The sequence below is a fragment of the Clupea harengus genome, chromosome 15 (genome assembly GCF_900700415.2).
Source record: "Clupea harengus chromosome 15, Ch_v2.0.2, whole genome shotgun sequence".
NCBI lineage: Eukaryota > Metazoa > Chordata > Actinopteri > Clupeiformes > Clupeidae > Clupea > Clupea harengus.
The window spans coordinates 10,385,478-10,403,125 of record NC_045166.1 but is presented as its reverse complement, the minus strand read 5'-3'; the positions used below and the strand labels follow the sequence as shown (position 1 = coordinate 10,403,125).

The 17,648-nt window shown below is 41.7% G+C and overlaps 1 protein-coding gene across 2 annotated transcripts; it reads left to right on the top strand.

Moving 5' to 3' along the window:
* The first annotated feature begins 1,832 nt into the window (after positions 1-1,832).
* LOC105897798 (chloride intracellular channel protein 5-like) lies at positions 1,833-16,223 on the top strand. Of its 2 annotated transcripts, none has more exons than XM_012824775.3 (6): positions 1,833-2,704; positions 11,248-11,357; positions 12,062-12,187; positions 12,647-12,753; positions 13,108-13,289; positions 14,819-16,223. In XM_012824775.3, exons 1-6 carry the CDS (start codon positions 2,099-2,101, stop codon positions 14,981-14,983), a joined length of 1,296 nt encoding a protein of 431 aa, XP_012680229.2. In that variant the 5' UTR covers positions 1,833-2,098; the 3' UTR covers positions 14,984-16,223. The 2 variants fall into 2 exon arrangements, with proteins under 2 accessions (XP_012680229.2, XP_012680230.2); XM_012824776.3 differs by lacking the exon at positions 1,833-2,704 and adding an exon at positions 7,613-7,972.
* The last annotated feature ends 1,425 nt before the right edge of the window (positions 16,224-17,648 follow it).

Genomic DNA, 17,648 nt, shown 5'->3' with positions numbered 1-17,648 from the left:
ATATGCCACCTGCCCACACTATTGTGAGCGAATGAATGTTGACTTCAGTCAAACATTTCCCTAAAATACCTGAGTGCACAATCTGAGCTAAAAAAAAATAAAACTATGCATATGTACATGTTATAATAATGGAAAAACACCACTTGCATGGGCATATAAAAGGTGTAAATAGAAGTGCCGAAAGTCATACATGAAGTTCAAAAAAACTTCATACAGAAAAAGTTCAAGCCTGACAGCTCAGATGTGTCATGGGTCAGGTCTAAGGAAAGCACACTTCAGCACAGAGCAGACCTTCACACACCACGTCAGATAAGAATGCATAATTGCCGATTCAGAGGTATCATGAAGTTAGTTTGTGTGTTGAGAATGTTTGTACACTGGTAAGACTTACCCTTGGGCTGTAATTTACAATGCTGATTACACAGTGGCTTAAATCAGCAAATGATTGACTTGTGAATAGGATATCAGAGATGTGGCGATTAGATTGTTGGTACACTGAGTAGTAGCCAGATTATAGGTAAGTATAATAGAGAGAGGGAGCTTTCTATGTTAGCAATGCTCCCTGCAGCTGAGATACCTCCACCGCCTTCTAACCATTTGTTATACAGCCATCATGATACAGCTTAGTGATCTGTCTTCTAACTTGGACAAATGGCATGAACAATTTACTTATGAGTCTCAGTATTCTTCTAATGAAGTGCAGTAAAAAAAAAAAAAAAAGGCTGGTGTTCAAAAGCACACTTCAAGAACCATACTCTGAAATTTGGCCTACTTCTATAATCCACATGCTTCACAATTGAACAAGGTGAACTCCTGGCAGGCTGTAAATCTTTAACACTGCACATCAAATAAAGTAAAACATGTTTAACTGGTCAAATATTTAAGTTTGACTGATTGATGAAATTAAATTGAAAATGTTTAAAAACTGTTTAAATGGGGGGGGGGGGGGACAAGGATAAAGTATATGCAACAGCTGATGGGCATATTTTTTTTTAAACAGGTATTAGGCTATGCTATTTTCATTATCAAAGGGGGCCCTTCCATGAAAAATGTGACAACCGATGCATTAGGTCAGGAGTTATACTGTATTTGTTCTCAATAATTGGCCAAAGTTTTCAAGCTTTCAAATCTTGTTTTATGGGCAGTCTCTCAAAACCTCCCTCCTTTGTCTGAATGTTTATCTGTAGTATATTTATACTGAAGCAAAGACTATGTCTGTTACAAGAAAATTCAAACGCCCACATACATAGTTGTATGTGGGCGTTTGAATTTTCTTGTAACAGACATAGTTGTATGTGGGCGTTTGAATTTTCTTGTAACATACATAGTTGGATGATTTTTGGTATTTCTCATGCCATCAGGGAGCGCTCAAGTCTCCTATTCTGCTACACTGATGGTAGTGTCCTGTGTCATTATATTATCAGCAATTTGATTGCAAAGCTAACAGAAATTTGATTACCAATAGTTTACATAAGTGTATTTAGTGTTTGCTGCATGGCACTCTATGTTTTCATCTCATCAGCTTTAGTCCAAGTCCAAGCAAGAGAGATAACTGCATCATTGATTTTTATTAAGATTAGACCTAAACAAAGATCTTTTTCTATTGGCTCCAACTAGTGAACCTAGAGTGTATTTGTATGTGTGTGTGTAAAAGAAAATTCTTGAATTTGCCTATGAAATTATTTATCCTGTGTTTCCCATAGAAAACATTTTGCATCACCATCAACAATGACAGTGAGAGAAGTGTTGAACAACACACTTGTATAAAAACTAATGTTGCAAGGATTTAAGATCATAAATATCAGCCAGTATTATCTGATTCATTCACCTGGCCTACTGTCAACCGATCCCTAAATGTGTTTCTGAAAAGCAATCATAATTTCTGTCATATTTTGCGTCGCCGGTGGATGTTTGTTTCGCACTCCTAAGTGAAGGACTAGCCCACAGACCAAAGTCCAGTTAATATGTTATCGTTAGAACCTGCCCATGCGCTCATCTCCCCCGGCAACAGGTGCACGAGAGCACTTTGAAAGGCGTGAGCCCTAGACGTTGGGACTCGGAAGAGGACGCACCGGCCCTTGATTTACACTGAGACAAAATGGACAAAAACGGAGAAAATGTTTATGAGGAGGTTGCTGAAGAAAACAAGTATGAAACACCGGACTCACCAACAGAGCCAAAATATGAGAACCAAGGTGCGATTTATGAGAACCCAGCTGAGGTGAAAGAGGCGATTTACAGCGAGGTTGAAGTTCATGCATCAGAAAAAGCTGAGCGTACCTCACCGGACTACATGGACATACGCGACACTCCCAACGAGGAGCACCAAAGTGCAAAGGAAGAAGACAGCAGCAGCTCCTCTAGCGAAGATGAGGAGGAAAAGACCGAGGCCCAACCGAAGGTATCCCTAGCTCAAGAAGAAGCTGTTCCCATGGCAGTTAATGGAGACGCAGCAACATCTAGACGCTCCTCCACGTCTTCTTCCGAACACAACGGAGACCCATGCGAGGACTCACCCCATTCCTCACCGCATTACGAGGACAATGTTGAAGATGGCCTGCTCATGGCCTACTCGAGGCCAGAGGATTCATCTCCGGAACCAGAGGAAATTGTTGACTACAGCCTCAAACCAGTAGAAAACAATGCAGTCGAGGAGACCAAAGTCGCTGATCCAACGCAGCCAGAAATCTCGCTTTTTGTGAAGGTAGGCTGCCAGGAATTGGAAGAAAATCACCCCCGAAACAGTTTTGTCCCTTAAAGTTAAAATTCATGCACACAGAGAGAGAGGAGAGTTTGAAGGTCGTTCAGGTGTGGCATCACGATAGTGGTTATGGCTAAGGCTCGTTTACTATGTGGCCTTTGAACTACCTGGCTTACCCTGTTTTACATAATCATGGAGAATTTCACAATTTAAAGACTAAAAGAAAAGAAAACAGGCAAGAAACGTATGTTGCCATGTCATAGCTATTCTCTTAATTATCCCTGACTCTACTCAATATTTTCTTTTAATTTTTAGGAATTAAGGGTTTCTGTTTCATAATAATACTAGACATAGTTGACAAATTTAGGTGGCCTGACATTTTTGTTTGTTGTAATAGACAAATCCTGATTATGTAATTGCAATGTATTAGGTTAGTTTATGCTGGGTGTTTTTTGACCGATTTCTCATTCAGAATATTGCAGCCCAGTGTGGAAGTTTAACAATCATATTTGCAGTTGGATATAAGTGAAAGGACATTTATTGACTAATAAACAGTGAACCAACAATACAGCTCATTCTGTAGGCTAGTTGTGGCCAGCTCAGTCAAAGCTAGTGTGCTATTCCAGTATTTCCTCAATGGACATTTTTAATTTTCACATGGATAGTCTCAATCAACCAAAATAGTTATCAAACAATAAAAGCACTTATAGATGCAGGCACGCACATAGCATATAACAGAACACTATAGGGACTAATAATGGAACACTACAGGGACTAATCAATGTATTGGTCCAAACTGTTGAGTTGGGGATTTTAATTGGGGAATTGTGGCAGCTACCAGTCAGTCCATTGTCAACATCTGAAATCAGGTGAATAGTTGGAATTCCCACTACTCTTGGTCCCCCTCTAATCCTGTCAGGAATCATAGTCTTGCCTTGATTTGGAGCTGACAATGGCAGTCATGTTCCAGGTGACCCATGTCATGCTGTGATCTAATCATTAACTCCTTTGACTGTACAGTCATGGAAAAAACAGCTGGACTCCAGACTTGTGCAAATGAACCCAGTGGATTCCTTTCTTTGCTCTGTGATAGGGGAGTACTGTAGTGTGACCGGGGGGTCACTTTGCTGATTGAGCAACTGTGATTGTGGCTGAGATTGGCTAATGGGAGGCTTCTTGGTGAGGGAAGCCCCTTTAAAAACACGGGCCGGCGCTACCTACAGTGAATAGAAGGCAGTGCCAGGTATACATGGCAAGGCTAGGCAAGTTTATTTATCGAGCACATTTCCCACATTTTCTACACAGAGGCAATTCAGTGTGCTTTGCATAAATAAGACCAAAAGCAACATCCAAAGGAAAGATAAAGACAAAGTGAAAAGATAAAAATACAATTAAAAGGAAGTAAACAACTTAACATAATGAAAAGAACGTACAAAGTGTATGATATTGAAAAAAAAACCTTGTTGAAGTAGCCCAGACTGTGATGGCAATCACCAGGGATCTTACGGGAATAATGTTTCCTGGGTCACAATGAACTAATTAACAAATAATTCTGTAAACTATGTTGTGACTCAACATTTATGTTGGGATTTTTGGTGATTTTATAAAGACTTAAATAAAATGTATAAAAAAAGTTAATCCTTAAAAACACACAGATAGATAGATTGAAAATACTAACATTCGAAAATATATTAAATTGACTAGATAGGTTATTTCCATGTGATAAAATACATGTGGGGAGAAAATACAAATGTAACATTTCTCGCCTTTTTTTTTTTTTTGTCACTTTTATCACCAATATCAGTGTTATGAATAGCTGAATAGCTGACATTGATGTATCTGTCTCTCTCTATTTGCCATGAGAGGCAGTGGAGGGTTAACTCTGCTTTCATCTTGTACTGCATAATCATAATAAATCATTTAGTTATCTCATTAATCGTTTCACTAACTGTCAAAATACAACCAGTAGTTTGCTTTGAATAATTATACACTAAAACACAAATTACCACCATAAAATACCCTTGTGGCAGCTATGCGTATTAGCTAAAGCTGTAGGTATGGCAGAGATCAGCATACCCACCCTTGTTCAGCTTTTGGTGTTGGAGCTGGATACTTTCTATCTCCCCTCATAGACATGGGTGTGGATGATTTCACAACCGTAAAACGCCTTGTTGGCTTCCTCAATCAACCAGCGAAACAGTGGAAAAGTGCTAAAAATCCTTTTTGTTATCTTGGACAGGTCAAAGTGGAAATGGGGTGGTCACCATGAATTGGGTGGTTTTGTGTACCTTTCAGATAACTAAGAGATAGATTATCACTGTAAAATATATGCCATATTTGGAATTATCTTCCATTTTTAATTGTGAATAAATTAATCTGGAAGACCTGTAGTGTAATCATTGATATGGCTATTTTGAAGGGACATCCCCTTGCAGTAGAGGTTCCGATGGACTGACACATATCACAGAGATTTATACAAGAAATCGACTGAGACATATCATAGAGATACATACAACAAGAAATGGACTGAGACATATCATAGAGATATATACAACAAGAAATGGTTGCTAACCTGTGTGCCAAGATAGTGCTGAAAATTAGTGCTGAATTATTATTATTGTTATTATTATTATTATTATGCAATACATACTTTGAAGAAGTTCACATATCAGAACTGAAGTAATCTATTTCACCTTAATGGGTTTCATGAGGTTTCTCAAGAGTAAGCACACAAAGTCATAAAATTACTAGTCTGTGAGGAATCAACTCCTTCAAGGAAGGTTCAGAGGCTCCTCCTGATCCATTTTAAAACATACTTCATGTTAATGATTTGATGCTAGGGCCAAAGGTAGATCAAGGCAAATGTGTCTGCGGAATGTTCATCACCCATAAAATTACATTTACATAGACATTTCGTGTCTATTTAGAATTTATAGCACACCACACCACTAGAGGAAGCTGTTCTTTCACTATTGCGCATATCACATGTAAATCCAGGGTGTGTATTTAAAGGCAGGATCACCATGAAAGTTTTACTAGGACTATTTATTTCACTTTAAGAGTATCCCATTTGAGCTGATTTTGAAAATGAATTGAATAAACGATTATGTGGTATGCTTCCATGAAGACGGCACACTGTAAGTTCATGCGGCGTGGTTTTCACACGGATTTACAGCATTTGGGTTCTTTGACCTAAAAAACATTAAACCTCTGTGTGCCCCACATTGGCAGTTTTCTAAAAAACGAAGCCTTTGAAAGACGACTTCCACTTCTCAACCAAAGCCAAACTCATGAATCATTGACGAGGGAATCTTGTCCTTCTGGGTTTCGGAGGCCGATCAGATATAATCCAGGGTTCGCCTGCCAGTGACGCTCCTGTGAGCAAGTGAGCGGGTGGGCGGCCATTAAAAATGCATGTAGCTCATTCCTCCACATCGGGTTTCTGGGACAGGAACCGTCACACTGACACTGGCAGTAGGGTACAAACTCACAGGTAGCACGCCGCGCAGGATAATGTCACACTGAAACAGGTGGTCAGTTTGGCATCTTCAGGCTTGTCAGCTGACAGCAAATACTTCACAAGATATTAATGTTAAAAATGCTTTTCAATTGTTATTTATCTTTCGTGAAATTGAGTGTCATTTCTTAGTTTTTTTTAAGTTTGTGTGTGTCTGTGAAGGAAGGGGATCATTGTTTTTAGTTGTTTCACTATGAGTGAGTTTATAACCTGTTTATAAATTGTTTTTCGCTATGAGTGAGATTATAACCTGTCAAGGCTATAAGGCTGTCAGAAGCGATTATTTTGCTGTTAAAATTGTTTTCGATTTGTCTCATGTCCTGCTGAGCAGTCCATCAGAAGCTTTCCAGAGTCTATTCCTGCCTGCCTTTACACTAGGTCAGTGTATTTATTTTCTCTGGCAGATGAGCCGTTTGTCACTACCCCGTTGTGTGTGACGAGGGGTCTCCCATGCCAACTGTCACCTCCACCAGCTCTCTTTGTCAGGCCAGTGAGGCCATGGAAGATTCCGGAAGCTTTAAGCGCAGGGTGCACTCTCTGTGACAAATTTGGGTCCGATTCAAATGCAAAGGGCATGACTCTTTATTATTCAGTCAGACAGACAGTGCCACTGAGCAAAAAAAAAAAGAAGTTCAGTCAGAGCTCAATTCTCCAAAAAGATTTTAATAGCTAAAAGCCTTTTAAACCATTACAATCTTTTTGGTGAAACTGAGTTGTGTCATGTCTCTACATTTAATGAGTTTTTGAGACTTTTCTTTTTGGTGTAGCACCACAACGGAATTAATTTTTTTCGACACACCCAACTCCCTCCAGTCCAACAGTGACTTTGAGCACTCAACCAATAGCCAATGTTTTTAGTGCAATATGTCAATCATATCATCGGTATCTGTATTGCACTTCCACTGTTACCCAGTGTGGCATAGTGCAATTATCCATAGAGGGGCATTGCAGCCTTCCTCCAGGTTTACTTTTAGCCTTCTAAAAATAAACCACCTTCATGCAGTCTGTCGAGATCTGTTTTTAGTCTTTTTTTTTTTACCCTGAGCTTATCGAGTTGTCACTCAAATTGTGTCTGTCTTTGAGAGGCACACAACTAAACAGTGTCTACTACTTGCAAACATCATACCACCTGCACCACTGATGACATGCTACTTTCAGTGGTGTGTGTGTGTGTGTGTGTGTGTGTGTGTGTGTGTGTGTGTGTGTGTGTGTGTGTGTGTGTGTGTGTGTGTGTGTGTGTGTGTGTGTGTGTGTGTGTGTGTGTGTCTGTCTGTCTGTCTGTATGTGTTGAGTGTGTATATTGGGTGAGCTCCTCCCCCCTGGCAAAGCTTTACACCTATCCCCTCTCTCCCCACCACACACACACACACACACACACACACACACACACACACACACACACACACACACACACACACACACACACACCCCTATCAGCAGGAACCAGATCCTTCTCTCCCTCTCATCCACATTGCCTCAACATCCACATACCTGAGCCGCCACCTAAATGATCAAACCCACAGCCTGAGGGGCTAACTCATCACAGAAAAGGGGCTCAGAACACGAGCCTTGTAAGGACGTACAGACCCGGTCCACAGCCCTTTCAACGGAGGATGTAAGCTATAGGGACTCTATGGATGTAGCTCCCATGGACATTTCATAGTGATTTGGCAGAGGAGGGCAAAGGAGACATAATGACTGAACCGGCTTCCACCAACGGTGGGAGGGACCCAGATATTGAGTTATTTGTGAAGGTAAGAAGATGTTGCCTTTGAGGGATGAAGCAGGTGTAGCATGCAAAGAATAGTTTGAGAAATAACAATCTAGTGCTTTTGCAACCACGGCTGCTACTACTATTCCTACTACCTCTAGTACTAGTGCTACCTCTACTACAATAACAACAACAACAACTACTACTACTACTACTTAAAAGAATAATATGATAATAGTAATATTACTATTAAAACTAAATCATTTTGGAATACAGACTTGTTTCTATGTGCTGAGGTCCCTGTGCTTCGGCAGCAGTTTGTGGCACCGCTGTTTTATTGTTGATACCCAAAGCCCATGTAACACAATAGCTAGATGTGCTAGAGTTACCGCTGCACGTCTGACCTGGCTTGTCAGAGGATGTTGTGAGAAAGATATCGGCTGCACACAAGTGAAGAGTGGCCCCTGCCCGCTTCCAAGTTTGACGAACGACTGTGTGTTCAGGTGGCAGAAATGTCGTGTTTGTTGTTTTGTTACAAGGCAGGCTGGCAGTGGAGATGCTGGGGGTTGTTTGTGTTTTTGACAGCAGCTGAGTTACACGAATAGGGAAAGCCACAGATGATTACTGGGGGCGCTGACACTTGAGGAAAATAGTTTACACACTTTCAAGCACACACATTCACAAATAGGTAAATGCACTCGCTTACACACATACAAATACACTCTCTCACACACATACAAATATTCACACACACACACACACACACACACACACACAGAGAAATACACACACTCTCTCTCTCTCACACAAAAAAATACACAGACACACACACACACTCTCTCTCACACACACACACACACACACACCTTGTGAAAACAGTTCTGCTGCTCTGCTTTGTTCGTTCTCTCCACTAATTAACTGAATTAATTAAGCTGATTAAATGAGCTGCGCAGTAGTGGTGCTTTGGCTTGTTAGGAGGTGTGATGTCTCGTGCATGACCAGTCAGGGTAGGATGTGTTACCATGATGTGGGTACAAACTCAGACAGATGGGGTCATTAACTCTGCCAGTGCCCTTAGGGTCCTCAGGAGGGCCATAATGTTTTTATTTTTATTGTATTTTATGTCACTACAAAGCTGGTAGCATCAATCACTTTTCCAGCTTTAGCTACATGTTATGTAATACAGTCTTATTGAAAATTCAAGACAGTCATGTTAATTTTAATGATCCACCAGCATCAGCAGCTCAGACTTGTTTTAACTACTTACAATGTAAAATAGTGAAAAAAGTACTTCCTTAATGACATTTCACACTAGACACCATAGGCAAGTGCTGACCTACCGGAGATTATGTGAGAATTGCTTAGAAGCATTACATTGGTAACTAGTTATATTGATGAGTATGCCTCCCCTATGATACTGTTGTGTGTTTCATTGAAGTCCATCATTACAGTAGCTGAGCCCAGTCTGTGCCCCACATCCAAACAGCCCTGCTGCTCTGGTCCGTTTGGGTCCAGTGGCAGGAGGTTTCTACTGGTGTCATTTCTAGATCTTCATTCTCCATTATCTCAGGGGTTGTGCTGCGTTGCTCTGTCTGGTTGCACACAGTCAAGCAAACAGGGATAAAAGGGTACTGTAACAAAACATACTGGCACATGGGGGAGGAGCTAGGTTTTCACATATAATCTTTTTTTTTAGACTGAGAGAGAATGTGTGTGTGTGTTTGTGTGTGTATGGATGTGTGTGCGTGTGTGTACATGTATGTGTGTGTGTGTGTGTGTGTGTGTGTGTGTGTGTGTGTGTGTTAAAGGGGTGGACAGGATTTCGGCATGGCAGTGCTATAGTGCTTGACCCTGCCCCACGGGCTTGGAGGCCAACAGGCGATTAATAGAGTTGACGTGAATAATTCACATGGTCCCGAGTATAGATAGACCCCTCTGCTAAGCCTCCCAAAGCTGCCCTCATGATACTGTCACTCTGACACCTGACACTCTCCACACAGCCACAGTAGCTTTAGTAGGGTTATGGCTCTTCTGCTTCAGCTAAGCTGTACTCTATGTACAGTAAACTGTATGTAAACATAGCAGTATGTAAACTGTATGTTAACAAGCTAGGCTACATAAGTTTATCATGATTATGTCTCTACTGGTCTAGCTAAGTTGTACTGTATGTGAACATAACATTGTCAGTGGGGATACATATGTTTTAGCATGGTGGTGTCTCTACCGGTCTAGCTAAGTTGTACTGTATGTAAACAAGCTAGGCTACATAATATAGCATACATTTAGCATGATCATGTCTCTGCTGGTCTAGCTAAGTTGTATTGTAAGTGAACATAACATTGTGAGCGGGGCTGTGGCAGTTTTAGCATGGTTATGTCTCTGCTGGTCTAGCTAAGTTGTACTGTATGTGAACCTAACATTGTAAGCTGGGATACATACGTTTTAGAATGGTTCAGGTAGCTGCTTCAGCTACCTCCAGCCTTTCAGTGCCTCCTCAGAGAACCAAGTGTCAGAGCTTTTGTCTTTGCCGCCCCCACCCACTGAAAATCTGAATCAGAAATACTTCCGATTTTTAAGTTGATCTCAGTGATACCACAAAGGAGGAAAAGTATGGATGTTTGTTTGTTTTTTTCACAAGATATAGTGTGAGCTTGTGAGGGTGTGTGTGTATGTGTTTGTCTGTCTGACGGCATAATGGTTTATCCTATCCAGTCCAGCATAGTGTGCAGTATTCAGGACACAGTGAATCTGAAGATTTAGAAAGGTCTTCACTGGTAATTGTATTTGGGACAGAATAAATTCAATTTCCCTTTCTTTACCGTCGTTCCCTGTGTCCGCAGTAGAGACACTATGCCAGTTAGAGGAACATGTAGGGCCCTGTCATCTATTGCCGCTCAAAACAACTGTGTTCTTCTTCCAGCAATGGTCTCAACCCAGTGATAATATGACAGTTTTTACAGTTTATAAAGTCATATTATTTACTCACCTGTATTTTCAACACCAGTTTCACCTTAGTGACAGCACAACAAATGGAACTTTCCAGGCCACTTTCTATTCCATTTGGTGCCATACTTAGCTACTCTGGTACTTGCATAAAACTGATCAATTTAGGCTTCTAAGTCAAGACAATATATTTTTCAGACAATTACAACTAACACATTACAAACCCTAACCCCAACATAAAGTCCATGCTTGTAACAGTATGGATGTATATGTGAGTCAATGTATTATCTGATTTATTAACTATTAAATGCATTGTACCCAAGGCTATGTAAATGTACAGTACCGGTTTGTTGTAAATAATGTGTTTGTCTCCAGGCTGGCATTGATGGGGAGAGCATCGGGAACTGCCCCTTCTCCCAGCGCCTCTTCATGATCCTGTGGCTGAAGGGCGTGGTCTTCAACGTCACCACAGTCGACCTGAAGAGGTAAGGGAAGCATGGCCAGCACAGGGGTCAGGGCAGGACAGGACGGCCACTGCTTTGCCATGCAGAGTTAAGGTCATGGTGGGGTTCAAAATGGTCTGACCATACAGGAAACCACAAGGAGAAACTTGTGGGTGTTGTGTGTGTGTGTGTGTGTGTGTGTTTGTAGGCGTGCATATGCGGGAGCGTGTGTGTGTGAGAGATAGAGACAGAGAAGGGAGAGAAAGATGATGTTATAAAGAGATGCACATAAGGGATCTTATAAAGTGAAGAGAAAGCCGTTGAGTGAAAGTTAATGAAAATGAAAAACAGGAACTGGTTTTTACAAATGTTTTATTGAAATTGACACACGATAAACTACAACTATACTGAAGTTAGAATCAGATCTTTCTTGAAGCCAGCATTATTTATAACACACTCAGCCTACCTAAGCAATAAACGGTGTCCATCATAATGAAACATCGTAGAGAAACATCTCAAATGAAATATGCCTCTGGACAGAATATTTGATGTTTCATACTTTGTTGTTATTATTTCCTAATGAACACTCCAAAGGTTGTTGCAAATCCTCCCTTAGAAAATGCCAGAGAACGTTTCCACCCTCAGCCTCAGAGACATTTCTCTTTAAATGTGCCTGTGGCATTGGAGTCATTGACTCGGAAATGGCGCGGTAATCCCAGCTGATTTCAGATTCATGACCCATGCAGGAAGCCAGCTGACCTGCACAACCTGGCCCCGGGCACACACCCTCCCTTCCTCACCTACAACGGCGAGGTGAAGACCGACATCAACAAGATCGAGGAGTTCCTGGAGGAGGTGCTGGCGCCACCCAAGTACGTCCGTGTGCACTCAGACACCCTATCTCCACGGTTACGAAGGCAGAAGTGTTTATTTTTAATGATGAGCACAGTACCAGGTTTCATTAAACGACTTGTTGAAAAAATTTGATCATTTTTGAATATTACACATGAAACTCATTCTCCATTTTTATAAGAATCATCAGAATAGTTTTTTAATAAATAGAACCTTTAATGTAAAGACTGCAAAACTTAATGTTTTTAATGAAGACACTCTTCAGAACACTTATATATTACATACAGTATATGTTGTGCAATATATATGATATCTTGTATGTATATGTGTGTGTTTGTGCTTTGTAGTACTGCACACATAGTTGGCACGTAGTTGTAATGTTGGCACACTACCCTTTGTCCATTCTCAGCTATGCAAAACATGAGGAAGTTAGAGCTGACGTTTTTTTTATTGCGGTTTATCATTCATAATTTTCTCAGGTATCCTAAGCTGGCTGCTAAGAATAGAGAGTCCAACACTGCTGGCATCAACATCTTTGCAAAGTTCTCTGCCTACATCAAGAACACGCAGCCACAAGCCAATGTTGGTAAGTTACGGTACTTACAGCAGCACAGTGCACCTGACGGGTAGAAGTCCAACCAACCAAAGCTGAATCTCTGCGTTTATCTTAATGTTTCTAATGAGAAGAGTTTTGAGCCGGGCACAGTGTTGACTACTCATGATAGGGTCATCTTTACACCTTACATATATTGTTGTGACCATGACAACTGTGTTTATCATATATGTCCCCAAAGACCCAAAGAGTAGTACTCAACTAAGAACACTGAAAAAAAGGCAATACAAAAAAACTGAAAAGAAATTTAAAAAAAAGGAAGTTGGAGAAAAGATCAAGTTCATAAGGTGATGAAAAACATATCCATGATTTGTCCCTTTGTGGCAGGTCTTGAGAAGAACCTGACTACGGCCTTGAAGAAGCTAGATGATTACCTGAACGGCTCTCTGCCAGACGAGATTGACGCCGACAGCATGGAAGAGGAGAAAGGCTCCACCCGCAAGTTCCTGGATGGCAGCGAGCTGACCCTGGCAGACTGCAACCTGCTGCCCAAATTGCACATAGTCAAGGTGGGCACCATCGTTTAGCCTATTAGCCTGGCAGGGCTAACCACCAGGGAACACGAAGTCTTTAATCATTGTAGAAATTATAATCTTTAATGTCCATATTTCTTTATATTTATGTTTATGTTTGATTGTATTATATTCATTTAAATTCTATGGATCTTTTTATATGAAGATTATACTCCATGAGATTTACATGAGGCCATGTAGCACACCAGTATGTATTACAGGGCTGTTAGTATGTGACTGCTAGACTGTTATTTATTCTAACCCCTTCCTGTCTATTATTTAACTAAAGGTGCTGTATGTAGGATGTAGGGTGATCCATTAGCGGAAATGGAATATATTATTCAGAATGATGTGTTCATTAGCGTATAGTCACCTGTAATAACAAATCTTGTTTTCGTTAGCTTAGAATGAGCACTTCGTATCTATATAGGGAGCGGGTCCTCATCCACGGAGTCAGCCGTTTATGTCACCATGTTTCTACAGTAGCCCAGAACAGACAAACCAAAACATTCGCACTAAAGAGGGCCTTTTGGGTCATTATGACACCTGATGTAGCTTCTCCTACACGCTTGGAAAGGAAGAAGTATTCAGTTGGTTGTAATCTGCAGCCTCAACGCTAGATGCCACTAAATCCTACATACTGTCCCTTTAAGGCTTCTTGTTTCATATTGCTATAACCAGCTCATAAAATAAAGTCAGTTGTCAATTAGGTCCATCAGATTTGTCATAAAGTGTCTTTTAAATGTGGTACGCTTGAGCTGTGTGGCCACTGTGTACCAGTGCAGAGATTGCACACGCAGGCACGCACGCACGCAGGCACGCACGCACGCACGCACGCACGCACACACACACACACACACACACACACACACACACACACACACATCAGGTCATAAACACTATCTCCCCCAACCTCAGCTTCAAAGGACACAAGCTAATCCCCACTAAACCAAAGGCTCAATAAAATTGCACAATGAAACCCCCAAAAATATGGCTCTTTGCACGTCTTAATGGTCTCAGTCCAACCTTTGGCCAAAGCACTACCCTCGACTTTAGTCCTTAGTCCTTAGAGTCGGTTCGCTTTTCCAAGAGTCCCACTCACCCAGCTCACCCAGCTAAGCACTGACACCTGTGAGGTGAAGGAGCTGATCTCTAGATGTGAGAAGAGGTTATGAGTCAGAGGATGTATAGTGTCCCTTCACAAGGCCTCTCTCAATGCTTCTGGAATCTTCTGTCTTTTTCCCCTGAGTAATCTAGTTGGAGACTCACGACAAATCCAGTCAATGAGAGACAAGCTTTGGCGCCATCTAGTGGCTGTTTGAATGAACAATGAATTTAATGAATGAATAAAAATCACATTGAATGTGAGGACTTAGTGTGACAACTATTTAAATGGATCTTAAATGTTTTTTGGGTGAAACACTTATTAGTATGTGTGCTTCCTGGGTATATTTGTGGTGTAAGCACCTACTGCTACCAGTGAACTACAGAATTGCAACCTGTTTTTTCCCTCTCGTCTCATCCAGGTGGTGGCCAAGAAGTACCGCAACTTTGACATCCCCACGGACATGGAGGGCGTGTGGCGCTACCTGAACAGTGCCTACAACCGGGACGAGTTTACCAACACCTGCCCCGCCGACAAGGAGATCGAGACGGCATATCAGGACGTAGCCAAGAGGCTGGTCAAGTAACCCCCCATCCCCCCCCCCCCCCCCCCCCCCCGGACCCCCACTCAATTCGCATTCACCTCCCAGCCTCTATGCCACCCCACCTCCCCTTCAAGGTTGCTGGGCCCAAGACCTTGAAGAAAAACATGTCTGCCATCAATGATTGACTGTTGTAACAATCCCAGGATTTGTTTTAGGGCAAGTGCTCCATTGTGCAGATGTGAATGATTGACATGGTATGGTCTACACTTACTGGGTGTGTGAAGTCTTACTCTGCAGTGAATCAGTTTGAACAAACTTATTTTTAAACCGTATGAAAAAAAAGGCAAAAAAGCCCAGTCATCCCTCTCTCCTCTCTCTCTCATTCTCTGCACTCCATCCTTCTCTGGAGTTGTAATGGCATGACAAAACAAGCTTTTGCACGGCCAAAGCAAAACAAACTTTAAATAAGGTTTGGAGTCTCTCTCTCTCTCTCTCTCTCTCTTTCTCTCTCTGTCTCTCTCTCTCTCTCTCTCTCTCTCTCTCTCTCGATCCACCTCTCTCTCTCAACCTGTCCCTCTTTCACCTTACCCGTTTCCTTTGTGAACACAGCCAAAATGCTTTTCTTCTTCAGGGGTGTTGAGCTGATGAATAACTTCTTGTTCTTTATCAGTCTTTGAAAACTGGATTTGAAGTAGCTGTACCAGTGATTATGCAACGGCTCTATACACCGTCTGCTCTTAGTGTAGTTCTCCTGTTTGAGGTTGACTTGATTTACGCTGATTTTGAACTGGTCAGTCTTTTTGAAAGTGGATAGGAAAATTGAAGTATATTTTTAAAGAGGTATATTTAAGAAAACAAGTGTTATTATGCAGTGTGTTTAGAGGATGAAGAAAAAAGAACAAATGTTTTAAGAGGAACGCCTGAATTTCTTTTCTCTGTCGGAAGACTAGAACAAAGTCTGTTTTCATCGTCTCTCCTGGGCCCTCTGCAGAAACAAGCCTGTCATTTATTTCGGGTTTTATTTTTCTTTCTTTTTGAAAATGCTGAACATATTTCAGCTTATATTTCAGTAAAATAGACACAATGTATCTCTTGACCTAATCAGAGAGTTTAGAATCAAGAAATGTGCCTTTATTGGATACCTACCAGCCAAAATCATTCTCCTAATGACTGACTGATTTTTCTTTCCTGTAATTTTTTCCTGTAAACTATTGTTTGTACACTTTATTTAATCCATCTGCTATTTGGTCTGTCCAGAAACAATAAAACTACCAGGAGCTCAGAAGACTTGCACTTTTTTTGGTGTGAGGCATTCTTAGACACTTTTCAGCTTTGAAGTTGAAAACATCAGAAATTACTAGTGGACCAGATTATTTATGTGATGGGGAAATCATTTTATTATAAAACATTAAACCATTTAAAGCTGCTCTTACAGACACGAACCCTCACACACACACACACACACACACACACACACACACACACACACACACACACACACACACACACACACACACACACACACACACAGTCAAATCGGAACTATGAAATCCCGTCCTCTAAAGTGCAGACAGACACAGAGAGGGAGCTCAGCCCTGGAGAGTGCAGGCTCCGCGCGCACAGCATCCCCTTATAGGCCCTGATGGACCTCAAGTGCTCTTGTGTGGTTTGGACCGAACCCCCCGAAATGTAACGAGAGCCACGGCGCCGGCGAGACCCATCCAGTGCGCGCAAGTCTCTACGAATAAAATAATATTTTCACAGGTTGGCTTGCATTATTGTTGGTCCTATTCTCTCTTCCTCTTTCTTAGTCTCTCTCACTGAAAGGGCTTTAAAATATGGTTCCCCGAGACGCGCCGCGATGCTGTCCTATCGTGGAAGTGCTTAAATATCACAATGATTAGGACTTGCTTAAGCTTGAGTTAGTGTTACCTCCCTGCTATCCATCATCTGTGGAGGTAGAGGATTTGCTCTGTTTTCTCCATCCTTGAGAAAGAGAGGGATGGAGAAAAGAAGGGATGGATGAAGGGTGGTGGGGGTTGAGAAGAGAAATAAAGAAAAGAGAGAGTGATTGCTGCTAAAAGATTTAAACACAGGCTTCCAAGCCAAGGATCAAAAGCTATCCCTCCTCCCTAGTCTCTCATTAGGACGGAAAACCTAAATGCGGCCATCCAATCCGTCTCCGTTCCCCCCCCCCTCCCCCCCGCCCAAATCGAGGCTCACTTAAAAGATCTGGGCCTGTCAGATTTACAATAGGGGACGAGGGGTATTTACCCGCGGCGTGCGCCGTCCAGAAACAACAGCCGAGGAAAATAAATGGAGCCTGCCATATTTTTCCACACGAGTAAGAAAATATGAGGCGAGACTTGTGCCTTTCGATGTCTCATAATTAGTTCCCAAACATGCATGTCCTTGGATCAGGTCACCCACGTTCAACGTTCTTAACGCGGGATAATATACAGAGAAGCATTAAAGTCAAACATGTCTCGTGTAGACCAGCGGCGGTAATTCTAATCTGTTTTTACAGACTCTGTTGATCCTTGAGACTTTGAATCCCCACACGTGCAGTTTTGCGAGAAAAGACTTTGAAGACTGCAGTGGCTCTGAGTGAGAGCTGGGGGCACTTGGCTGGCAGGGTCTGGTTTCGCCTTGCCAGGCAGCATTAGTTTTTGCCCACCTGCCAGGTAGTGTTACCTTTTCAGGTTTT